The 26,144-nt window shown below is 42.2% G+C and overlaps 1 protein-coding gene across 10 annotated transcripts in view; it reads left to right on the plus strand.

Moving 5' to 3' along the window:
- Positions 1-595: 595 nt before the first annotated feature.
- Positions 596-26,144, plus strand: part of PHKA2 (phosphorylase kinase regulatory subunit alpha 2) — a 90,223-nt gene continuing 64,674 nt past the window's right edge. For 7 of the 10 annotated variants that reach the window (XR_014492560.1, XR_014492561.1, XR_014492562.1 and 4 more), the window contains exons 1-10: positions 601-1,246; positions 9,325-9,543; positions 15,362-15,520; positions 16,170-16,217; positions 19,103-19,271; positions 19,705-19,787; positions 21,970-22,050; positions 23,498-23,596; positions 24,569-24,715; positions 24,882-24,935. Coding sequence is in view for 3 of the 10 variants with exons in the window: in XM_083362919.1 (XP_083219045.1) it covers positions 9,466-9,543; positions 15,362-15,520; positions 16,170-16,217; positions 19,103-19,271; positions 19,705-19,787; positions 21,970-22,050; positions 23,498-23,596; positions 24,569-24,715; positions 24,882-24,935 (918 nt within the window). In the remaining 7 variants the exon portion in view is untranslated. Of the gene's footprint in view, positions 1,247-9,298; positions 9,544-15,361; positions 15,521-16,169; positions 16,218-19,102; positions 19,272-19,704; positions 19,788-21,969; positions 22,051-23,497; positions 23,597-24,568; positions 24,716-24,881; positions 24,936-26,144 lie in introns of all 10 variants that reach the window. The other 3 variants (XR_014492558.1, XR_014492559.1, XM_083362920.1) reach the window with 2 other exon arrangements.

The following is a 26,144-nucleotide window of genomic DNA, read 5'->3' on the forward strand; positions in this document are numbered from 1 at the left end:
AGCCAAGATACCATAATGTGTTTTGGTGAACATATCATAATGACATAGATGTTTTATCTCTATATTCAGAATATTTTCACCCATAAAAATGGATACTTATAAAAACACATTCTACAAAATGAATATGATTTTTTAAATTTATTTTATTTTAATTCCATTTATATCCCGCCCTTCTCCGAAGACTCAGGGCGGCTTACAAGCTTAGCAGTAGCCTTCATTCTATGTATATGCCTGCTTATTAGGGCTTTCACACACACCCCCAAGCGGCATTATTTGGTTTTACAAGGACTTTAATCTCAAATCTCTGCAGATTCTAGTGTCTAAAATACCACACGGCAGAATTGGTAAAAAGTTAAAATATGGCTGTCAAATTTTAAAATAAATATGCATTCAAAGGGTTACCTAAGGATATTCAGTCTGAAGTCTAAAGTTATCCGCCCAAATACTTTAGAATTATTCGCGGTTATGTTTTACATAGTATTAACATAGCTATCTTTTTAGCAGCACAGTAATTTTAAACGCACTTTAAAGCTTGTTAACTCTATGTGAGCCAATCACGCACAATACACAACTTTGACCTTCAGAACCGCCAAATCGCTCCCGGGGATCCTGCTGACGCAAAAGTAAAGGCGGGCTGCAGCCGCTCGCTTCCTGATAGCCTCATAAAGAAACCTTAACATAACGCTGAAAATAAAACGAAGGGCGATCTTCCCCTACGCTGAGCCTATACGTTACCAAATAAAATCTCTTCCCGTCGCCTGCCCGCATCTGGAGAACGATGCCAACATCTTAAGTTTTAAGGCTCTCTACTGAGCTTTCAGGACGCGGCTAAAAGCGCGAGCCTCTTAAGAAAGAGATGGCGTTTGGTTCCGGCTTTTGCGGATCCTGTAAAGAGTCTATTAATGAGGAAGGAACACTCTTCAGGCCCTGGTGACGTGTGGACGTAATTAGCCTCGCCTAGCATGTTTAGGTTCGCGGGCTCCCGCAGGAACAGTCTTCTAACCCCCTCCCCCCCACGCGAAACCCTGTGACCGGCAACAAAGATACCCTTGCTGCAACCTTGCAAACTAGCCACTGGATTCTTAGAGGGCAAACAACATCGATTGTAACATTGGGCAAGAATTTGGTGGATTGGTTTTAGGTTTTTTTTGGAGGGGGGGCGAAGAATATTTCCTTCCGACAGAATAGCTTCGAGAAGCAGATTGCTGCTAGCTGGAAAATGAGAGCTGGTGTCAGTCTTTGGCAGGTAAGATCGGCATCTCTGCCTATGGCGCATTGGAGTTATGAGGACGAGGGATTAGTTTGTTTGCGATGAAGTATCAAATAAGAATCTACTGAGAGCCAGATTCGATGACCTTGGGACCTCTTCCTAGTCCTCCTGCGTATATTTGTGTTTCTATCTAGCTATTCATGTATGTGTCATAATGTTTTGGAATCACTTTTACTTCGGCATTGGAGGACATCGTAGAGCCCTGGACATACATCTGTAATGTGTAATGAAGTAATATGATTTAATATTAAGTCACAAAGTCTTTAGTCGTTTTTGCTCTCCTAATCACATTCTACACAAATTGTAATGCTCACCATTTTATGGTGATCTGGTCCCTTTCTGACATGCTAGGTTGAATTTCCCATAAATTCTCAATCAAGAGAGACCAATGCATCAGCAGAGGAATGTGCAAGATAGAAAAGGCTACATTAAGTCTTCAAATCTGGATCTTGTAGTTTTCATTTTATTATATAACTAACATGCTATTCCTTGCAAGATCTACACATCACATTGTAAAATACTCATGTTAAAGTTAAAAAAGTGAAAAGGTACAGAAAGTAATATGACTTTTTATCTAAAATGCTTCCAAATAGAAAATTAGTGTTTTTTTCTTCAGTTAACAAACACTATTGTGCTTGATGTGGTAAACATAAAGTTCACATTCTTACTTATAAGGCATGCTCCAGAAAACAGGAAATGGCTGCCTAGATTCACATATAGGAAAAAAGATAAATCTTGAATGTAAGCAACCTAGGCAGTTGACTAGTTTGTTTCTCCATTTTGATTACCGGTAATTTTGGAGCTGCATTTTGCAGAAATAAGTTTCAGATCTGTCTGGACTAATAGAAGCAGAAATAGAAGATAGATAGAAAATAGAACTGTCATAGATTTAATATAGTTTGTATAAAATTGCAGCCAGTTTAAATGCACAATTGCTTTCTTTGTTCATATTTTCATATATATGATCTGTATTTCAAAAGATCAGATGGCCCAAGATAGCAGCAATTGTTTAGTATTTTGTATCTGTTTCTTCCCATCTGGTGGTCATGATAATTTTTTGTAGCCTGGATCTAGTAGCTCTAGTGCAGGCATTTCAAACTCACCACGTCATGTGACTTGTCGCGACCTATTGCAACTTTTTTTCCCTTGCCGGACATGGGGTGGCGCAGCTTCCACCTGACACATCCAGCCCGTAGGCCGGCAGTTTGACATCCCTGCTCTAATGTTTACTTGATAAACATATTTTATAACATTTTAGGCAAAGAAGGGTTCTAGGGAGCCTATGTTCATGCATGACAAATTATAAACCATGGTTTATTAACTACTATGGCGAAGCCAAAACAAGCAAACCATATTATGTTTTAATATGTAGTGTGGACCAGGTTAATACATACATCAATACATCAAGTTAATACATAGTATTAAGGGTTCAATTTAAGCCGATTTGGGGGGTTGGTAGGATTTTAAGGCTGGAGGTAGGAAATTTTTTTCACAAGCCCCTCTTTATCCTGCAAAACGGGGGGGGGGGAGAGACAAAATATTGCTCTTACAGCAAAATTATCTTTTCAATTATATCACCTCTACTCTTTGGAGACTGAACTGCCATGGTTGACTTGCTACACTGCCTGCCTGCAACCAAAAAACAATAATGGGAGGGGGAAGGGAAGGCATTGGAATCTGAGGGTGGTTTGGGAGGGAAACTCTGGAATGCAAGTGTGCATCTGGAGCCAGAGACAGTTCCACCCCAAGGTCACCAACACTGGGAATGTCCAAAGCAAACAGATTGTTCTCAAAACACCCCAGGTGGAACTGATTGGTGGACAAAGGACCGTGAGAGGACCATGGGGGCGGGAAAGGGGAATTTATCTTAAGCTTTCGTGCACGAAATGTTAGAACTGCCTTTTCCACTTCTATACCCACGTGGCTTTTCAGTAAAGTATACTCTTGGAGAAAAAAAAATGTCACAGGATGATGGACATTAAACCAGTTCTCTCAGTAATAGCCTACCTGGACTCCACCAGGAGGTCAACCTTGAGATTACAGCCAAAGACACGGAGGAGAAAAGCCAGGAGAAATCCCAGCTTGGGAGGAACCGGCACTGCTTCATGCTGGAGCATGGAGGCAAATTATTGATATTCCCCTGAAGCAAAAAACAGAGGTCTGAGCAGCCACTTGCAGCCATAAAGCAGCAAGTGAAGAAAGCCCCTACCAGGGCTGAAGGCCCGCTGGGCGACGAACATAGGTAATGCACCAGAGGCCGAAGACCCTCTTCTCCCTACGGAGGTCTTTGTGGCCTGAGGCAATAAATGGCAAGTGAGATGATTAGCCAACTGGGATGACCCCACTGAATGGAAGATCCCAATTGATGGTCACAGCCTGTCCATGGAACAGTTGAGAGAGAAGTTCAGAGGGATGGAGATTCATACAGCAATGACGCCAGGACGCAGTGGCTGCTACTGCCTGCTTAGTGGCCATGAAAACCCTGATGGACCTGGCGATTCCCCCTCCCCCTATACTTCAGCTGATTGCACTAGTAGCCATAGCTGTGGCTGGAGCCCCAACACAAGCAGCAGTCATGTCTCCTTCCCCACTGCAACTGGCAGCACCAATGGTTGGGGCCGTAGCACAAGCACTCATAGCCAGGGTCCAAGGACTGGTGGCGACAACTGACATTACACCTCCTGGATATGTTCTAATATGGGAGGATCAGCAGCCCCCCCTTAGTAGTCCCAAGTTACCTAGCCCATGTCTTTGCTCAAGTTTGGCACCAGATGGAATCTTATGGGGCGATGTACCCAGATGACGCAACTTGGATCCATGTCACAGCAGTCAACCTGGAGGAGAGCACTTTGGAGTGATTGGTGTCATTGTGTGATGAAGCCCCAGAGCTGAATGACCTGGACGCTTTTATGCCAGCTCTACGAGAGCAATTTGAGGACCCTATGGTGGCTTGGCACACAGAAGCCCATATCTGTTCCCTAAAGCAAGGAAAATGACCGGTGACAGAGTACATCCAAGACTTCCGCTGCCTGGCCAGCCACTTAGAAGACTGGCCTTAATGCTTGCTAATTCATCATTTTAGAGAAGGGTTAAACAAGGAGCTGAACCAGAATTACCTGCCCAGGGGGTGCAGTGCAACCTGTGAGCATGGTACCACATGGCCACAGAGGTGGAGATCAACCTGTTGGAATTCCATGAAGACACCAGGCATGAGACTCGACCCACTGGCCAGTGGAGAGGCAAGCAGCTCCCACAATGTCTGTGGAGGTTCTCAGTCATCCAGGTTATAGCTATCCCAAAGATGCTTTTTCACGAGGCAACTGGACTTTCTTGTTTTTCTTTCAAGACATTTCTCTTCTCATCCAAGAAGCTTCTTCAGCTTCCAGGAAAGGGAGAGGAGTGCACCTCCATCTGGAGGAGGAAGACCCCAGCAGAACCTTGGTGGTTGCTTTTGCTGCTGAAAGGAGGGACACTGAGCTGCTGAATGTTTCACACCATGGCCAATGACCACTCCCCCTCCTCCAACTCAATTGAAGAAGACAAAAACTCCATTGAAGCCAAAAGAGAAAACTCATGTGGGGCAACAGGTTGGAGATGTTTGGTCAGCCCCCAAGTGGTAGAGAAGCTAGGAATGAGACTAAGGAAGCTAAAGAAGCCCATAGCATTTCCCCAGCTAGACAGTTCAATAACAGGTGGAGTGCCAACAACCTTCCTAACTGAGCCTGTGAAGCTAAAAGTCGGGACCCACACTATTTGACTTATTGTGGCTCTGGGGATGACAGAACCATGGTCCTGGGCCCAGCATGGTGGAAAAAATGGAGCCCTCTGTCCCAGTTGGGACAGAGACAAGTGGCAGATATGAAGGAAAGCATCCAGCCAGCAAGAGTTAGGGAAAGTTCTAAGAAGCTGGCATGTGCCTACAGTTAAGAAAGTGAAAGCGGAAACAGAATACACTAAAAGAGAGTGATAACTCAGAATGACTGATTTTCAAGGAATATTGTAACCTGGCTGAGGTCTTTGGTGAAAGGGAATCTGACACGCTTTCGCCCCACTGTCCCACAAACTGTGTGATTGAAATTCTATCCGGGGCTAAGCTGCCAAAGCTATGTTCAGTGACACCCAGGATATGGGAGCACATTCATAGATAAGAACTTAGCTAAGGGCATCATTCAACCAGTGAAGTTGAGAATGGTGGCCCCTGTGCTGTTCAGAGAGAAGATGGGTCCCTTAAGCTGTGTGTCAACTATAGAGCACTAAATTTTATGTGTGTGGGGAATTTGTACCCCCTCCTTTTAATGAAGGACATGTTGGGCCATTTTGCAAAGGGGAACATTTTCACAAAGCTAGACTTGAGGGAGGTGTACTACCAAGTGAGAATTAAGGAGGGGGACGAATGGAAGACAGTGTTCAACTGCCCTCTAGGTTGCTACCAATTCCAGGTGGTACCGTTTGGGTTACAGTGTTTATGTAGTTAATAAATGGGGTCTTAGATGAGCACTTGTACAAGGAGGTTGTGGTGCATCTGGATGATATACCGATCTATACCAACACCAAGGAGGAGCATGTGAAGTTTGTCAGGGCAATGCTTGAGAAATTGTGGAAGGTTCAGCTTTTAGTGAAACTGTCCAAGTGTGATTTCCATAAGACCAGCTTGGACTACCTAGGCAACCAATTCTTGAATGATGGCATAGAGATGATTCTGGGAAGGTCCAAGCATTCCTAGAGTGGGTGCCTCCACAAACAAGGAGACAACTACAAAGTTTCCTTGGCTTCGCTAACTTCTGTTATTAGTTAATCCCCACGTTCGCTCAGATGGTCCTACTGATCACGAACCTGGCCATGGGGGTGGTGCTGCTTCAGAAGAACACAAAGGGAGAATTACAGCTATGTGCTTACACCTCCCGCATGCCTATGCAGTCTGTTGGGCCCTCCTTAAAAAGTAAAGGTAAAGGTTCCCCCGCACATGCGTGCTAGTCGTTTCCGACTCTAGGGGCCGGTGCTCATCTCCGTTTCAAAGCCGAAGAGCCAGCGTTTGTCCGAGGACGTCTCCGTGGTCATGTGGCCAGCATGACTAGATGCCAAAGGCGCACGGAACGCTGTTACCTTCCCACCGTAGTGGTCCCTATTTTTCTACTTGCATTTTTACGTGCTTTCGAACTGCTAGGTGGGCAGAAGCTGGGACGAGTAACAGGCGCTCACTCTGTTACGCGGCACTCGGGATTCGACCCGCCAAACTGCCAACCTTCTGATCGACAAGCTCAGCGTCCTAACCCACTGAGCCACCGCGTCCCTTTGGGCCCTCCTTACTTGGAGACAATTCCTGGAGGACAGTAAAATCCCTTTTCAAGTATGTATAGATCATAAAAATCTAGAAGCATTGAGAGTCCCTGAAAGCTGTCTCCCAAACAGGTACAACGGGCCCAATACTTTGACTAATCCCACTTCATCCTTTGCTACCTACCAAGAGGCCGGAACTTCTTGGCAGATACCCTTTCCCAGATGCTACTATATAACATTGCTCAAGAAGAGGTAGTCAACTCCATCAACCCCTCCAAGCAAATAGCACCAGCCCTCATGAGACAGTAGGAAGCATCATTATCAACATTGACCACGTATCTAACTCGGCCACTAAAAGAAGCCCTGGCAGGGGATTAGTGGTTCCAGCAAGACAAGAGTGAACTGTCATTAAGCAGTGGACTGGCATGAATGTAGAATAAGCTACATGTTACGGTGAACCAGAGGATTTTAGTATTGCAACAAAGCCATGATGCAAAGGCAGTGGGGCATTTTGGTTTTGTGAAAACCCTTCACCTTGTAAAGAGACAGTTTTGTTGGCCACAAATGAAGAAGGACATTGAAGCATATATAGCCAGTTGTCATGTATGCTATTCAAGATGTAGATTTGCTACAGTGTTTCCACCTTCTTCCCCACAAGATTTTTGTAAGGATAAATGTTAAAAAAAATCCCATGCAAACTGAGATTCCTGGAACAAGAATGGAACAGTAAAATCTTTACGTCAATAAATTATTTAATAGGGATACTTATGCACACAAGCATGACATGCTTGAATGTAACCAAGTAACTACTCCTGTGGTTTTAGGATTCCAGAATAATATGGAGATGAAAAATGACACATAATATGATAAAGACACGGACTGATATAACAAATGCAATTAGCATTTTGAGTAGACACATGTCAGCGCCAAAAGAACAACACTGGATAGGGATAAAAAGACTATTATGATGTTTAAAAGGAACTACCAGAAGCCAATCTTTCCCTGGGCGGGGAATCTATGTCATTTCTTTCCTAATTCATTTGTTTCTGAGGGTTCTGCCATTCTGAAGGGGAGGGGGGGAAGGCTCTGTGGTATGTTATTCTGCTTTGCTGCAATGTATCCTTTCTGCTGTTCCTATATACTTACTCTTTGAACTGTCTTTCCCTTGATGTTACCTTGGGGTGAGAAAGGAATGTGCTTCCGACATCTGTTGCGAAGACCCAACAAAATCTTCACAAGCATGGGAAAGCATGGGAAAGGACCTATCAGCTCCTTTCCCACAGCAGACTTAACACCTTGGGATTGGCCCATTCAAACTGACCGGATGATCTATTGGGGTGGGATTATGCTTGGGACTCTTTTAACCTATTGATATGAGCAGGAAACCCTCAGATCCTGCCTATCATTGCTGCTATCACTTTCTCCTAATAAAAGTTCCTTTTAGAAAGAAATTGTTCCAAGAGTCCTGCTTTCTTGGGATGAGGTTTTGAAGTGGGCCCTGACAGGAACAATGGACCTAGGGTTATGGATAAGACATTCTAGTAACCTATTGATACAATGCTATGTAGACAGTGACTGGGCAAATGATATGAATGATAGAAAATCAAACACAGGTTTTGTAATATTATTTGCTGGCAATGTAATTGGATGGAAATCTAGAAAACAATCCTCAGTGGCACTTTCAACTGCAGAGGCCTAATTTATAGCTTTGTTAGAGGCGTGTTCGGAGTTAATTTAATATGTACAACTACTAAAAGATATAAAAAGCTAAAGGTAAAGGTTCCCCCGCACATGCGTGCTAGTCGTTTCTGACTCTAGGGGGCGGTGCTCATCTCCGTTTCAAAGCCGAAGAGCCAGCGCTTGTCCGAGGACGTCTCCGTGGTCATGTGGCCGGCATGACTAGATGCCAAAGGCACACGGAATGCTGTTACCTTCCCACCGTAGTGGTCCCTATTTTTCTACTTGCATTTTTACGTGCTTTCGAACTGCTAGGTTGGCAGAAGCTGGGACGAGTAACAGGCGCTCACTCTGCTACGCGGCACTCGGGATTCGACCCGCCAAACTGCCAACCTTCCGATCGACAAGTTCAGCGTCCTAACCCACTGAGCCACAAAAAAGGGGCTATATCAGTATGGGAAGATAATGTTGCATGTATAACAATGGCAACAGGACGAGTTGGAAGCAGGAGTAAACACAGATATCAAATATTGCAATGTAAGAGAGGCAGTAAAGAATAAACTAATAGAGTTAAAGCATTGCCCCTCTGAAAATAATTTGGCTGATATTATTAACAAAGCCTTTGAGTTCAGACAAGCATCAAAATTGGGTAAAGGCATTCGGATTATCAGCTGTTCAGCTCTAAATGGGAGGAGTGGCAAGGTAATTATGATTTAGTAGCTGACCGGCAGAAGTGATAGCAGAGTCAGCAGAGTATTTGGGGTAGTATCCCTTTAAGAGACTGTGTCTGAGGTGAATTGCTGTTGGAACCTGCTTGTTCACTTCAACCGTTTGAATGTAATTGACTGTCTTGTGTTCTGTATGCTCCTGAATATTATTGTTTCACATTGTATATTAAACCACAGTTCTTTTCACAAACCACTGTCAGATCTTTATGCTCCTGTGATCACAAGAAGAAAATAAGAAAAAGGCTGTGATAATTTATAATTTTAAACAACATATAAGTTGCAAGTTGTCATTTTGACTGCACCTGGTATGTAGGCTAAAGGGGAAACTTTATCTGCTTGTTAATAGCTGCTGTTTGTTTTGCCTGTTGCCAGCAAGAATTGCGGTTCCTCATGCTAATGAGTGAATGAACCACGTGCTAACGGATGCTAGAGAGAAAGAAAGCGGCTCTGTCAACTTGCACAGTATCCAGCCACATTTTTCATGTTTCGTAAGGGATTGTGAGGAGGTTGGAAATGAGGAGCAGGAGCAATTCTGGAGTCCGCCTAGATGGCTACGCTCGGCTTGTTCAACAGACAATTTTGAATCATCAGGTGAGTACAGTACATTACTGGTTATAATTTGGCACATCTCTCTAGATTTGTTGGCTCTATAAATAAATGTACTGTGTGAGATATTTAGGGCTATGTAGAATTGTTTTTCCCCCTATTGCATGGCAATAGCAATAGCCAATGAGAACATGATTAGCGTTCTATTAGAATAAGGGGAAAAAAGAGTCCACTTGAATTCAGCTAATTCTCTATCATTATGTCTTTGATCTTAATCGGCGCTTCTGGGATTTTGTTTTAACTAAAGGATTCTGCAGCCTGATAAAAGTTCAATTCCCCTATTTTTAAAGAAATCTGAACCTTTGGTTTTATATGGATAGGTGTTTGTGAATAAGTGCCAACGTAGTACAAGAAACATTTATTTTTGGTTAAAATCAGAAGCTTTGTAGATTTCTGAGTAATTCTACTAATCTGTTCCAAAGTTTTTTGAGGCAGCTGAAAAAGCTTTAAATGGTTTAGAATGAAAAGGCATGTTCCTGAAAAATAAAGTATGGCATGTGGTCTCTACTTGTGTGGTTGCATCATAGACCGTTGTGATCTTTCTGAAGTCTGTAGTTAGGCAGATATTTGTTGTTCTTTTAGCTCCCCCTTCCAACTAGGCTTGTCTTCTCCTTGCTCCTATCATTTTTGTTCATCTGACAATAATAAAATGTGTGATATTCGTGGAAGAATGTCCTACTCCCTCCCCAGGCTTCTCTCTGGTTTTCCTATCCAAGTGTCCAGGAATCATTTACAAGCAACTGCCTCATCCATAAGTATTTATCTCACATGATGCTTTCATAGAATGGAAATCTGATAGCAGAAACGGCATGATTAAGAAGAGTTAAAGGCCTTTTTAAAGACTGTTGCTATAAATATGCTTATAGAATGTAACATTTCCATTAAAAAAATAGCTAAGTGCTCTGAGTGCTGAGTGCTCTGTCTAGTAAGAAATTCACAGGTTAAACTTCACTCCTGTTGATTCAGGTAGTCAGATTATGAGTGCTATTGCTTATTTATGTATCCAAAGCAGCAACAAAAATATATTAGAGGGAGTATTAGTAGATTTGAGGAAACCTATTTTTAGAATTCCAGCCTTCCCAAATACCTAAAAGGATTGAGGTATCAAGTTAATATTTACTGAGCATTCTTAATAGCTACAGAATATCAAACTACATTGAGGTGTGGTTTAAATAAAAAAAGTGGGAGAATGGATTAGTTGCAATGTTTTGTGACAATTTCACTTCTGTTAGTATAACAGTTAGCATTGCTTTTGTTTTTTTGGTTATTTCTACCTCTATGTCATTATTTTCTACATAGTCTTGAGCAAATACCTGTACCTTCTCATCATACATAATTATGTGCATGATATGTACACTTTAAATATAGTATATATTTATGATTGAAGAAGTCCTTAAAATAGAACTAATTCCAATGAATCTGATGTAATTTTGTGTGTGTGTGTGTGTGTGTGTGTGTAGGAGTGAAGGTTCATTCTCTGAGCTTGTGGTTTCTGAACCAGGCTAGGTAACATCTTTAGCAGAGTTTAGGGCAGGGGTGTCAAACTGCCGGCCCACGGGCCGGACGCATCATCCGGAAGCTGCGCTCACCCCATTGCCAGCAATGGCAAAACTGTCCCGATACGTTGTGTGATGTCACATGACATCGCGAGTTTGACATGTCTGGTTTAGGGGATATCAGTGACAGTGCTCTTCCGTTTATAAGGGCTTCAGGTGTGGGTGTGTCAAGTGAGCGTCTGTGATGAGTCCTGTGATGGGCCAGGTGTGAGTCATCATTGAGTCTTGTGATGGGGAGGTTACATCAGGTCAGGGTCTTTGGGAGATGAACTGCAGGTGGCAGTGGTGTAGCGTGGGTTGTCAGCACCCGGGGCAAGGCAAGTGACGTCACGGCACCGCCAAAAAGACGTGCCCCACAGCGGCGTAGACTTTCCAAGAAGAGTCGCGCGCATGCGGGATGCTTCTGGGTCCCTCTCGAGGGCGGCTGGGCGGTGCTCCGACCTGCAAGAGCCGCTGCATTCAAGCTTGCACGTGAGCCCCACTAAATAAAGCCACGCATGCGCACGAAGCTAGGCCGGCCGGCCGGCGGGTCCGTCTTCGCTCGGCCAAGCCTGCCGGGGCACCTGTGGGGCGCTTGAGGTTGGCCTGAGCCTGGGCGGAGAGTTGGGTGCTTCTATTTATTTTATTCAGTTTATGTGGCCGCCCATCTCACCTGCCGGACTCGTTTCGCTTTGCAAGAAAGAGCAGCTCGAAAGCGGAGCCAAGCCGACTGTGTGCAGCCCTTGGGGCTCCCTGAGCAGCTCAGTGCGAGTGCGCCCCCCCAGATGTTGCACCCGGTGCGGCCAGCCCCCCCTGCACCTCCCACGCTACGCCACTGGCAGGTGGGAGGGTGGCTTGCATGGGTTGGTTGAGGGTCGGTGCTGTCTTTGATTGGCTTTGCAGTTGATTTGGATTCTGAAGGTTCATAGGCTGGTTGTAGGTCGATGTGCAAGTTGATGGAATTGCTTGTGGAGTGCCAGGCTTTGATACTCACAAGTGTGGCAGGTGGTAGTGTAGCCAATGATTTTTGTGTTGCTCCAATCAAACTGGTGCTGTTTGGTGTCGGTGTGGGTAAAGATTAAAGATTTGGGATTGTGGTGTTTGACTGTCAGCCAGTGTTTGTGGATCCTGGTTTTTAATTGATGTGATGTTTGTCCCATATAGAATTGGTTGCAATGGTTACAGTTTATGTTGTAGATTACATTGTTTCTTTCATCCTTCTATATCTTTTCTTTGGTTCTGGATAATTCCTGGCAGAATGTGGCTGTGGGCTTGTGGGTTATTGCTATTCCTAGAGTTTGGAGAATTCTGGCTGTCATTTTTGACACCTGTTTTGTGTATGGTGGGGTTAGTTTTTGTGTGGTGATTGGCTTTGTGGTGTTATAGTTTGGGTGTATTTGGATAGTCATTACAGAGAAAGATGTTGAACAGTCGTTTCTCTTCTGCTTTTCTTAGTGTTGTGGTGCTGCAGTGTGTCCTGTCCCTTCTGAAGAGAGTCTGGACACAGCTTCTTTTGTGTGCAGTGGGGTGCCTGTGAAGCTGAGGATCTGGTCCATGTGCATAGGTTTGCAGTAGACAGGGGGTTCCAGTTCTCCACTGTCCAGTTTCCTTAGGTCGATGTCAAGGAATGGGAGTTGTCTGTTTCCTCTTCATGTGTGAATTTGATCCCAAGGAATATGTTACTAAGTAGCTGGTATGTTTCTTCAATTTGGGAGTGTTTGAAAATGAAGGTGTCATTGATGTAGCATGTCTAGAATTTTGGTTGGATAGTGGATAGAGATATGGATTTGAGTCGTTGTGTGACTGCTTCTGCTATTAGGCCTGATATGGGTAATCCCATCAGGGTGCCTTGTACTTGCTTGTAGATTTTCCCATTGAACTTGAAGTATGTGCTGTGGCGTAGGAGTTTCATGATGGCTTCTGTGGACATGGAATGTTCTGTAGTGGCATCATCTTTGTGGGTATAGTGATTAGTGAGTAGGTAGTGTATGATTTGTTTAGCCAGGTCGATGTCAGTTGAGGTAAAGAGAGTGGTGATGTCAAAGGAGACCAGAATTTCTTCCTTGTTGATCTTGGTATGTTTGATGCATTGGAGAAATTGTTCTGGGGAGTTTATTGAGCGGTTTGAGTCATTGACCAGATGTCTGAGTTTCCTCTACAGGGTTTTTGCTAGTTTGTATGTCGATATTCCATGCAGAGACACAATTGGGGATAAGGGGATCCTGTTCTTGTGTATACAAGACTCAGTGATGACTCACACTTGCCCCATCTCAAGACTGTCACAGAACCCTCACTTGATACACCTACACCTGAAGCCCTTATTAACAGAAAAAGCTGACACTGACATCCCCTAAACTCCATTGAAGATGTTACCTAGCCTGGTAATGAAACGTTCAGAAACCAACCCACAAGCTTGGAAAATGAACTTTCACCCTCATCACACACACACAAACACACACACACACACACACACGCACACACTATCAGACTCACTGGAATTAGATCTATTTTAAGAACCTCTTCAATCATAAATATATACTATATTTAAAATGTACATATCATGCACTTGAGGAGATCAACCCTGGCTGCTCTTTAGAAGACCAGATCCTGAAGTTGAAACTCAAATACTTTGGCCACCTAATGAGAAGGAAGGACTCACTGGAGAAGAGACTAATGCTGGGAAAGGTTGAGGGCAATAGAAGAAGGGGACGACAGAGAATGAGGTGGCTGGATGGAGTCACTGAAGCAGTAGGCATGAGCCTAAATGGACTCCAGAAGATGGTAGAGGACAGGAAGGCCTGGAGGAACGTTGTCCATGGGGTCGTGATGGGTCGGACACGACTTCACAACTAACAACAACATCATGCACTTATGTATGATTAGAAGGTACAGGTATTTGCTCAAGACAATGTACAAAATAATGTTTTGTGACAATTTCACTTCTGTTACAGAGCTACAGATATTCACCTAGATAGACAGACACATACACTGTGTGTGTGTGTATGTAAGAATACAGGGACAGCTAAGCTTTTTTAACACACACAAGTACATGTTCATGTATATATACATACATATGCATATATTATGTGTATATATATGTATATGTATCTATATACATAGACATATATATACACATAATATATGCTACTGTTAAGCTTGTAAGCCGCCCTGAGTCTTCGAAGAAGGGCGGGATATAAATGGAATTAAAATAAAAAAAAATAAAATAAATGTGTATATATACATACATATATCTACGAAATCTACGAAAACACATACATATATGCATACACACACACACACACACACACACACAAATATATACAGTTGCAAGAAAAAGTATGTGAACCCTTTGGGATTACGTAGAGTTTTGCATGAATTGGCCATAAAATGCACTCTAAACAACAATAGAAAAACACAGTCTGCTTAAAATAATACTACACAAACATTGGCTGTTGTCATGTTTTAATTGAACATAACTGCAGGTAATAGCTGTGATCAGAATGTATTTTGCCCAAATTCATCTCATGTACCAGTAGTGCCATACATAGACAGGGAAACCCTTTATGTCAGTCATGCTTTGATCACTTCCCAATTGGACTACTGTATTGCAATGTGGCATCTATAGAGCTGTGCAACTTTCAATCTCTGAATATTTCCCTGAATTTTAAAGAACTTTTCAAGTGCATTAGAAGCTCTTGTCATTACTAAAGGCATTCAGGAGTCTGGTAAGGAAATCCCTCTGAAGTGATGATCCAATGGGTCATGGGTTGTCTAGTATCTTCTAATATTGCATGGTCAACAGAAAGTCTTAGACAAAATGACAGTGTTAGAATTAACTATCTTGCCTTTATCATAGTGGATTTGCATTTTGCTCGTTTTCCTGCAATCTCATACTTCAATCTGGTGAGGTTTATCAAATGGCAACTTAGAATGTCTTTATTTTGTGTAAAAGCTTCCTGTTCACCAAAGGGAAGTAAATGGGATCTTGTGGTCATTGTCTCAAAATGTATTGTGTTCTTCATTTTAATAAATTTTAAAGTAACCCTATAACGTAGCTGGTAATGTTTCGTAATAGACTTTGTATATGTTGGTTAATTAAATAGTAGAGTGCCCATGGCCATCTACTTTCATTATAGAGATTACATTTGGGGAAAAAAAACCTTCCTAATACTCAGCTTTACTCCTCAACCACTATGGAACAGTAACTTTCTCTGTTCTGTTTAATAAAATGCTTCTTAATTTTCTTCCATTCATTTTTTAAAATTTAGAATCCAGTTACAGGACTACTTTCTGCCAGCACAGAACAAAAAGATGCTTGGGTACGAGATAATATATACAGCATTTTGGCTGTCTGGGGCCTAGGGATGGCCTACAGGAAGAATGCAGACCGGGATGAAGATAAAGCCAAAGCATATGAATTAGAACAGGTAGACCTTTGATTGCTACTACACTTATTTCCATATACAGTGTGTGAAATATATAGATAGGTAAATATCACCAGTGCTTTTCTAAGAATGTGCCCTTCATTTTAAATATATCACAGAATCTGTTAATTTGGGAGTAATGTTAAAACTTGAGAACTGAAAAAAGATAAACATGGATTTTTGAATAAGAACAACTTTGTTTTAAAGCTTTTGGCATGCCATCTTTTTTAATTATATGATATCTTGATTAATTTACAACCACATAAATTGACAGCATATCTTTAATATTGTAATATGTCAAAATGTTATCTAAGACAGAGCTCCTCAACTCCTGAGCTATACCAGAGAGTGAGCTTGCGCACGAGTAGCTCAACTTGAAGGAAAGGCGGTTGGTGGGCACTTGTGTGCGTACTGTGTGCTCGTGCATGCTGGCCCACCGCTTGCTGGGCTGCCAAGCCACAAAGATTAGGGACCACTGATCTAAGACAAATGTTTTTTTAAATCCTGGAAGAGTTTTAAAACACCGTATATAAATGCGTAGATCTAGATATTCAATTTTTGTATAAGCATTGATTATTAGTTATACTGGAGGTATACCTTCTAAAAATTAAATTGGATAGTAATGGTTTTTCTTTTTCTTTTGCTTCCATAGAATGTTGTGAAACTAATGCGGGGGCTCTTACAATGTATGATGAGACAGGTAAAAATCAACACAAATCTTTATTAACTTAATGTATAAGTGACTGTGAGTTTTGAACACTATTTAGTAGCACTAGGATCCCTCTAGATTGTGGAAAAGAGCTGAATTCCTCCTCTTTTTGGAATGGGAAAGAGTTATACACAATGTATTAAGTTTCTGTAATATATATGTTTATAGTATTACCGTATATACTTGAGTATAAGCCAACTCGAGTATAAGCCGAGACCCCCAATTTCACCCCCAAAAACTGGAAAAAGTTATTGACTCGAGTATAAGCCGATCCACCGTTCTGCAAGACTCTGCCGCCAGCAGAGGCTCGATCCGCCATTTTGCAAGCCTGAATACACAGGAATACCCTGTGTGGCCGCGGCTCTCGGGGAAGCCCTGGCTGTCCGCTTCCTCGCTCCACGCTGCCATTCGGGGCCCGCGCGTTCCCTGGGCAAATCGCGGCGCCCAGCAGGCGAGGAAACACGCCCGCTCCAGTCGCCCCCCCTTCCCTCAGGAGACGCGAAGCAAGTGACCGCCCGGAGCTTACCGAGGACTTGCGCGCGGCCGAGGCTTCGGTGCTTCCAGGATCGCGCGCACCTCTCCCAAGCCGCCGCCGTCCGGAGACCTGCCGAAGTTTGGGGAGGTTTGGGGAGGTGCGCGCGCACCTCCCCAAACCTCCCCAAACGTCGGCAGGTCTCCGGACCTCCGCGCCCTGCCTGCCTGCTTCTTTCCGCAGCGGAAAGAAGCAGGCAGGCAGGGCGCGGAGGAACGGAGACCTGCCGACGTTTGGGGAGGTTTGGGCGCCTCCCCAAACCTCCCCAAACGTCGGCAGGTCTCCGTTCCTCCTGCCGACGTTTGGGGAGGTTTGGGCGCCTCCCCAAACGTCGGCAGGTCTCCGTTCCTCCGCGCAGACCTGCCGACGTTTGGGGAGGTTTGGGCGCCTCCCCAAACCTCCCCAAACGTCGGCAGGTCTCCGTTCCTCCTGCCGAAGTTTGGGGAGGTTTGGGGAGGCGGCCAAACCTCCCCAAACGTCGGCAGGAGGAACGGAGACCTGCCGACGTTTGGGGAGGCGCCCAAACCTCCCCAAACGTCGGCAGGTCTGCGCGGAGGAACGGAGACCTGCCGACGTTTGGGGAGGTTTGGGGAGGCGCCCAAACCTCCCCAAACGTCGGCAGGAGGAACGGAGACCTGCCGACGTTTGGGGAGGTTTGGGGAGGCGCCCAAACCTCCCCAAACGTCGGCAGGTCTGCGCGGAGGAACGGAGACCTGCCGACGTTTGGGGAGGCGCCCAAACCTCCCCAAACGTCGGCAGGAGGAACGGAGACCTGCCGACGTTTGGGGAGGTTTGGGGAGGCGCCCAAACCTCCCCAAACGTCGGCAGGTCTGCGCGGAGGAACGGAGACCTGCCGACGTTTGGGGAGGTTTGGGGAGGCGCCCAAACCTCCCCAAACGTCAGCAGGAGGAACGGAGACCTGCCGACGTTTGGGGAGGTTTGGGGAGGCGCCCAAACCTCCCCAAACGTCGGCAGGTCTGCGCGGAGGAACGGAGACCTGCCGACGTTTGGGGAGGTTTGGGGAGGCGCCCAAACCTCCCCAAACGTCAGCAGGAGGAACGGAGACCTGCCGACGTTTGGGGAGGCGCCCAAACCTCCCCAAACGTCGGCAGGTCTGCGCGGAGGAACGGAGACCTGGGGAGGTTTGGGGAGGCGCCCAAACCTCCCCAAACGTCGGCAGGAGGAACGGAGACCTGCCGACGTTTGGGGAGGTTTGGGGAGGCGCCCCAAACTCCCCAAACGTCGGCAGGTCTCTGTTCCTCCGCGCCCTGCCTGCCTGCTTCTTTCCGCTGCGGAAAGAAGCAGGCAGGCAAGGCGCGGAGGTCCGGAGACCTGCCGACGTTTGGGGAGGTTTGGGGAGGTGCGCGCGCACCTCCCCAAACCTCCCCAAACTTCGGCAGGTCTCCGGATGGCGGTGGCTTGGGAGAGGTGCGCGCGATCCCGGAAGCACCAAAGCCTCGGCCGCGCACAAGTCCTCGGTAAGTTTTTTTGTTGACTGGAGTATAAGCCGAAGTGGAATTTTTCAGCCCAAAAAGTGGGCTGAAAAATTCGGCTTATACTCAAGTATATACGGTACTTTAAATGGTCACAAGGTTCCCCTCCCTCCCAAAAAATCTGACCAAAATTTTCAATTCCAGCATGATGTATTGGCCGCATTTAGAGTAATTTATATCCCTGTTTAGCAGCTGAGAATTAAGAATACTACCTAACTCTGCTAGTTCCAAATATTGTATTTTTGCTAGTTATCCCAATGTGATGTAATATATACCTGATTACACAATGATGGATTTCCCACTTAAGCTTTCAGTTGTTCTTGTGTTTTTTTTTAATAAAACAAGGTATTACTGTTGCAGTAATATGCTGCTTCACTAGATTGAATGATTCCATTCAAAAGTAATCTGCTCAATTAAATTTTGGTTTTGATAAATGTTTTAAATGAGAATGAGAAAGAGTCAGTTTGGTGTAGCGGTTTAGGTACCAGGCTAGAAATGGGGAGACTAGTAACTTTTAGTCTTGCCTTAAGCATAAAGCCAGCTGTTGACATTTAGTTATTTGTTAAATTTATCTGTCTTTTGATCAAGTCAGTTTCCCTCTAGAAAGAAGGCAGTAGCAAACCATTCCTGAAATTTAGCAAAAAACTCTGTAAGGACTAGTCCAGGCACTTGCTAAGAGTCAGAACTGATTCAAAGATGTACGCACATGTACATACAATATTTTATTAAAGTTTTGTTGATTAAATCTCCTGAAATTAAACTGTGTGAAAATTTGAGTCCTGAGACAAAATTATAATTATGAAAGTTTATGCTTTGAAAATTGATTTTGGAATGTTGCCTGATTTCCTTAGGTAGATAAGGTTGAAAAGTTCAAGCACACTCAGAGTACCAAGGATTGCCTGCATGCCAAATATAATACGGCTACTTGTGGAACAGTAGTTGCAGATGACAAGTGGGGGCATCTACAAGTAGATGCTACTTCCCTTTACCTTCTTTTCCTGGCTCAGATGATAGCATCAGGTAAGCTATGTCATAATAATAGTGACCTTCTGAGGAGAGTTAAATGTTGTCATAATCAGCTAGCTGTATAAAAATAATTAACTTCAATATTTGACTTATTGTTTTGCCATATTCAATAAGCAGATATGGATAAGTTACTATTCATGCTTCTAGTAGCTGTCTAAAATTCTTAGTCTTCCTCATCCTTGAGAAGGTCATATATGGTTTTTTTTTCTGAAATATTTTAACTGGGTTTAAGTATGAATTGTAAATAGGTTGTTTTGCAAAGAATTGTATTTTAAGGAAAGCACCTATATGCCCATGCTTCTTTTAAAATTTGTTTATGTGAGAAATTTCTTATAAGAATGATAAATGAATGGAATAGAAACACGTAGTTCATTTTATTGTATGTGATTTATGTTAAATGTCTTATTAATGGTTCTTTCTTAATCAGGATTGCGTATTATTTTCACACTTGATGAAGTGGCCTTTATACAGAATCTTGTATTTTACATCGAGGCTGCCTATAAAGTTGCTGTAAGTATTTACATGGGCATTCCAAATTGAGAGTTTGTATCATTTGAAATCTCCCTATCAGAAATTTATTCTAAGTTAATAACAATAGTCATCTCCTTATCCTGTTTAATCTCTCCACTTGGAGAGTTCTTAGCTACTTGGGTTTGTCAAAAACTGATCACGCCAGCCAGATAAATCTTATTGCATTCTTTGACAAGGAGACAAAATTAATGGATCAGAGGAATGCTGTGGATATTATTTACTTGGAGTTCAGTAAAGCATTTGATAAAGTAGACCATAACCTACTACTAAATAAGATAGGAAAAATGTGGGTTAGACAGCATCACCACCAGATGGATTTTTAACTGGCTGACCAACTGCACTCATCGGGTAGTTCTCAATGGAACTGCATCTACATGGAGGGAAGTACGCAGTAGGGTACCTCAAAGCTCTGTTTTAGGCCCAGTACTCTTCAACATCTTCATCAATGAATTTAATGAGAGGATAGATGGGGAACTCTTTAAATTTGCCAATGGTACCAAGCTGGCAGGAATAGTCAACAACACTCCAGAAGATAGGCTTAAGATACAGAAGGCTCTTGACAGACTTGAACATTGGGTGCTATCTAACAAAATGAAATTCTATGGTGAAAAAAGTAAGGTGCTAGATTTAGGCAAGAAAAACCAAATGCACAGGTACAGTATAGGTGGTACCTCACTCAATGGTAGTAACTGTGTCAGGGATCTTGGAGTCCTAGTGGACAATCACTTAAATATGAGCCAGCAGTGTGCTGCAGCTGCCAAAAAAGCCGACACAGTGCTAAGCTGCATTAACAGGGGGATAGAATCAAGATCAAGTGAAGTACTAACACCACTTTACAATGCTTTGGTAAGGCCACACCTGGAATACTGCATCCAGTTTTGGTCACCATGGTGTAAAAAGGATGTTGAGACTCTAGAAAGAGTACAGAGAAGAGCAACAAAGATGATTAGGGGACTGGAGGCTAAAACATATAAAGAACGGTTGCTGGAATTGGGTATGTCTACTTTAATGAAGAGAAGGACTACAGGTGACATGGTAGCAGTGTTCCAATATCTCGGGTTGCCACAAAGAAGAGGGAGTCAAGCTATTCTCCAAACCACCTGAAGGCAAGACAAGAAGCAATGGATGGAAATTAACCAAAGAGAGAAGCAACCTAGAACTAAGGAGAAATTTCCTGACAGTTAGAACAATTAATCAGTGGAACAACTTGCCTCCAGAAGCTGTGAATGCTCCAACACTCGAAGTTTTTAAGAAGCGACTGGACAACCATTTAGGTATAGGGTCTCCTGCCTTAGCAGGGGGTTGGAGTAGAAGACTTCCAAGGTCCCTTCCAACTCTGTTATTCTATTCTATTCTATTCTATTCTATTCTATTCTGTTCTGTTCTGTTCTGTTCTGTTCTGTTCTGTTCTGTTCTGTTCTGTTCTGTTCTATTCTATTCTATTCTATTCTATTCTATTCTATTCTATTCTATTCTATTCTATTCTATCCTACCCTACCCTACCCTACCCTACTTAAGATATCTCTTTAGCCCACCTCTAGGAAAATAAAAAGGAACATGCTCTGGGTCCTACTGTCCAAATCCCAGAAATGCAGAATGTCACAAATCTTGTTCCAATCTGGAATACAAGGGGTGAACTATGAATGATGCAGTCTTGCATGTATGGAGGGCTTTAAATGTTAATTTCCTTCTCAAACCAAAATGCCACATTCAGAGAATTCCAGATAAAATCCACAGAGTCAGCCTTACTAAACCAACCCTTAAAACCTTCCTAAATAAGCTCTTTCCATGTTTATTGTGAAGAGCTTGGTTAAAAAGAGATAATCCTAGCAGGATGTTCATAACCAAGCCCTGATTCTGCTTCCATCTATTTTTCCCCTTTCTTTTTTCCTTAATTTCTTCTTTTCTCAGAGTATTTTTCCTAAGGTTAATGGAATGTGGGGAGCCAATGTCTTTGAGGAGACATATTTTTTCATCTGCTCCTCGTGCAGATATGCCCATGTACATAATTTTGAACTAGAACCTATAAAATGACAATTTTCAGATTGATTGACTTGGTTGGCATCTCCATGTTGTTCATAACAATCTATTACTGTTTCTCCATATTTTTGGATCTGTGTTGTTAAAATGCCTTTGCTCTTTTTCTCTTGTTTTGTTTCAGGATTATGGCATGTGGGAACGTGGTGATAAGACAAATCAGGGCATTCCTGAGTTGAATGCAAGCTCTGTTGGAATGGCAAAAGTAGGAATGTTTCTGTTTTTTATAAATAGATCAGAAATAATCACAGCTACTTGTGAGTTGATTGAAACTTAAAGACCTATACCTATAGACTTGAATTTAACAAAGCTTATTTCTGAATATTCACGTTTAAGGATCTTGATTAATTTTCTGGCTGTGAAAGTAAAATATATGCAAACAAGCCAGTGGATAAGGATCAGCTGAGGTTTTGGGGATAGGGAAATCAAGAAACTGGATTTTGCACATCTTCAGTTGCAGGATCAAAGTTCCAAAATGTATAGAAGTATTACTAACCATAGATCCTCTTGCAACTGACCATTCTGACCAAACACAATTTAATGAGGATGCTCGTGCTAATATACCTCAATATAAACTGGCTTGTTTTTCTTAAAGCTGATATTTTCACTATATGGCAGTTGTGTTAGTAAATATCAACCAGGGACAGTATAAAGATACTAAATTGAGTCACCTTGAAGAAAACAAGATCATTTCTAGATCCACCTGTTTTTGTGAAAAAATTGTTTTTAAAATTAATATTTAAAAATGTATACTTAAAATTAAGTATTGGAAACACTTAATATGACAAAGCATTAAAAACTTGTTTCACAGTGCATAATACTGTGGATGAATCTTTCTCTTGTATTAATACAGCTGAGCTGATTGCAAGACTTGTGCAACTGCTTTTGAAATTGGTTCTGATGGTCATTATTCTGATTGCATTAATGATTTGAAAATAAATGGTTTAAATTCATGCCTGCTAGTCGCAAAATATCTCTTTTGGAATGCTTAGCACTGCCTTAATACTTAATTATTTTAATAGTTTATGCATACACTATTTAATATCTGATAGCACCCCTATCCTCACTTATATGGGAGAAATTCATCCAAATTGAAATTCTCTCTCTCTCTCTCTCCACACACACACACACACACACACACACACACACACACACACACACGTATGTATGTATGTGTAGATAGATAGATAGATAGATAGATAGATAGATAGATAGATAGATAGATAGATAGATGGGGTCCCTTTGAGTCAGTCGTGACTCCTGACAACTGCCTGGACCAATCTCTAAAGTTTTTTTTGTAAGGTTCTTCAAAAATGCTTTGCCATTCAGAAATGCTTTGTTTTGCATCATTGATTTCATTTGTCTATAATGATACAGGGTCTCCTGCTCATGCAGGGGGTTGGACTAGAAGACCTCCAAGGTCTCTTCCAACTCTATTATTCTATGTTCTATGTTCACTGCTTTCCTAGTGCTGAGAGAGAATGAGTAACCCAAGGCTATCTAGCTTCGTACCTAAGGTGGGAATAGAACTCACAGTCTCTCAGTTTCTAGCCTATTGCCTTAACCACTACACCAAGCAGGCTCAGGGATAATATGCATATGAGTTAAATCTCCTTTTCTAGTAATAAGAATTGACAAATGTTTTTCTGAAGGCTGCTTTGGAAGCAATTGATGAACTGGACCTGTTTGGAGCTGGAGGAGGACATAAGTCAGTTATTCATGTACTCCCAGATGAAGTTGAACATTGTCAGGTAAATCTGAGTCTTTTTCATTGGGATATCCAAGAAGCTGTAACAAAGCCCTTTAAAGCTCTTAACCAAACAATGCATGTGAAGTCAAGTGACGTCAGGGGAGGGACGCGAGGAGAGAAAGATGAATTTTCTTTCATGTATTCTGAAATATTTATATTCTTCAATCTTCTCCTTCCATACGTGAAAGCAGCATCTGGTAAATGACTTGAAGGATTAATTATAATCAGTTTTACATAATCTACCTCCCAGATCTATTGCCAGTTTCTCTTTTTAAGAACAACAAAGGGGCCTAGAAGCTAAAACATATAAAGAACAGTTACAAGAACTGGGCATGGCTAGTCTAGTGAAGAGAAGAGCCAGGGGTGACATGTGGCAGTGTTCCAATATTTGAGGGGCGGTCACAGAGAAGAGGGGGACAACCTATTTCCCAAAGCACCAGAAGACCAGACAAGGAACAATGGATGGATACTAATTGAGAGATTTAACCTAGAAATCAGGACAAATTTTCTGACAGTGAGAACTATCAACCAATGGAACAGCTTGAGTTCAGATGTTACAGGTTGTTTATCACTGGAGGCTTTCAAGAAGAGACTGGACATCCACTTCTCAGAAATAGTATAAGGTCTCCTGCTTGAGCAGGGAGTTGGATTAGATGACCTACAAGATCCCTTCCAACTCTGTTATTCTATTCTATGGAATGCACATACATTTACAAATTGCATAGGTAATTGAATCAAGTTCCTGATGATCATGGTTTTCAGTTGATTAATAACAGTCCTATGCTGTTGCTGGAAGAATCAAGCATGGATGTATTGGAAGATAATTTCTTGGAGAACGTCTTGTTAATAACAATTTAGAATACAAACTAGTACTATTTCTACATCTGATAATATACTTTGGAATGAAACTAATGCTTTTTTTAATCTTTGTTTTTTCTTGTTTTTCAATGCTGCTTATGTATGTCCTGCTCAGTCTATTCTATACTCCATGTTACCGAGGGCATCCACATCAAAGGAGATTGATGCTGGCCTTTTGTCCATTATTTCTTATCCAGCCTTTGCCATAGAAGATATGAATATTGTTAATGCAACAAAAAATGAAATTATCACCAAGTTGCAAGTATGTCCTTAATTTTGGCTTAAAATAAATCTTGGATTAATTTCTTTTTGAGTAATATGTTCAACCTTGCTTGTTTCCAAAGGATAAGGTTAATTCGGTATGATTAAGAATAGTATTATTCTATATAAAACAATTCTTGCATCATAAACACTTTATATCTTTACAGGGGCGTTATGGCTGCTGTCGTTTCCTCCGAGATGGCTATAAAACACCAAGAGAGGTTGGATTGCTGAAGCTTTCTAAGCTTTACAACTTTATAAATAACAATGTTATAAAAATTTTTACATGGACTGTGCCTAGCTTCCGAATAAACATTAAACATTGGAATATTATAAAATATTAGTACAGATATATACATTATGATATTTAAGAACAAATTAGCAGGGTCTAATAAACAGGGACTAGAGATCCCATTTTAAAATTTCAGTACCATTGTTGATGTTTGTCTTATTGAAACTAACCTTATTGAATGAAGGTTAGGTTTCTCGGAGAAATGGGTCACAGCTCCTTTCTCATTCAAGGAGTTTGGCTTCTTACTCGAGCAACAAAGGACAATATTGAGAAATGGGAACAGACGATGGATGGTAGCAAGTAACACAAAATACATCACAATGTTGTACTGGAAACTCCACTCCTGGCACATTTTCACAAAACATAGCAAAACATTCATTATGATGTCACAATGGACATGTTATCATTTTGAGATGGCCACAGCTAGCTGCCACTCTTCTGAGAACAGGTTTTGACCCAAGTTATTTGATGAATACTGTCATATCTTCCCTTCAGCCTTTTCAAAGCTAAATATTCCTTCAATCTTTTTTCTTAGTACCTATGTTTCTGATCATTTATATCAGGCGTGTCAAACTGCCAGCCCGCAGGCTGGATGTGTCATACTGAAACTGTGCCCACCCCATTGCTGGCAATGGGGAAAAAGTCACAATATGTCACGCAACTTCACGTGACGTCGCGAGTTTGACATGCCTGATTTATATTCTTCATGAACAACAGGTTTATTGATTCTTTTCTCTTCCTTTTATTTTTGATGCATCCCATTTATCTTGTTTATTTTCTATACTCTGAGTGCCAGGATATAGTCATTAACTTAAAGTGCTGCAGAATATTTTCCACACAGCAGCACTCTCACTTCCTTCTAAAGTGAGATATTCTTTGCAGGATTTTTATCTACAATCTCTACAGGATTAAATTGAAAGCCCTCTTGATCAGGCTCACTATGCACTGAAATAAAAATGTATTATTCCTTATAAGATGCAGCCTATTCTATGCCAGCTGAAATTCATTGGATAGTTGAGACCATGTTCCTAGAAATCAAATCTGTCCTATTGACACAATTCATTTGGAGGATTATTTTTCTCTCTCACATGTTATCCTTTCTCTTTCCAAACATCTTGCAATTAGAGGGATAGATGAC

The sequence above is a fragment of the Vipera ursinii genome (assembly GCF_947247035.1).
Source record: "Vipera ursinii genome assembly, chromosome: 4".
NCBI classification, from domain to species: domain Eukaryota; kingdom Metazoa; phylum Chordata; class Lepidosauria; order Squamata; family Viperidae; genus Vipera; species Vipera ursinii.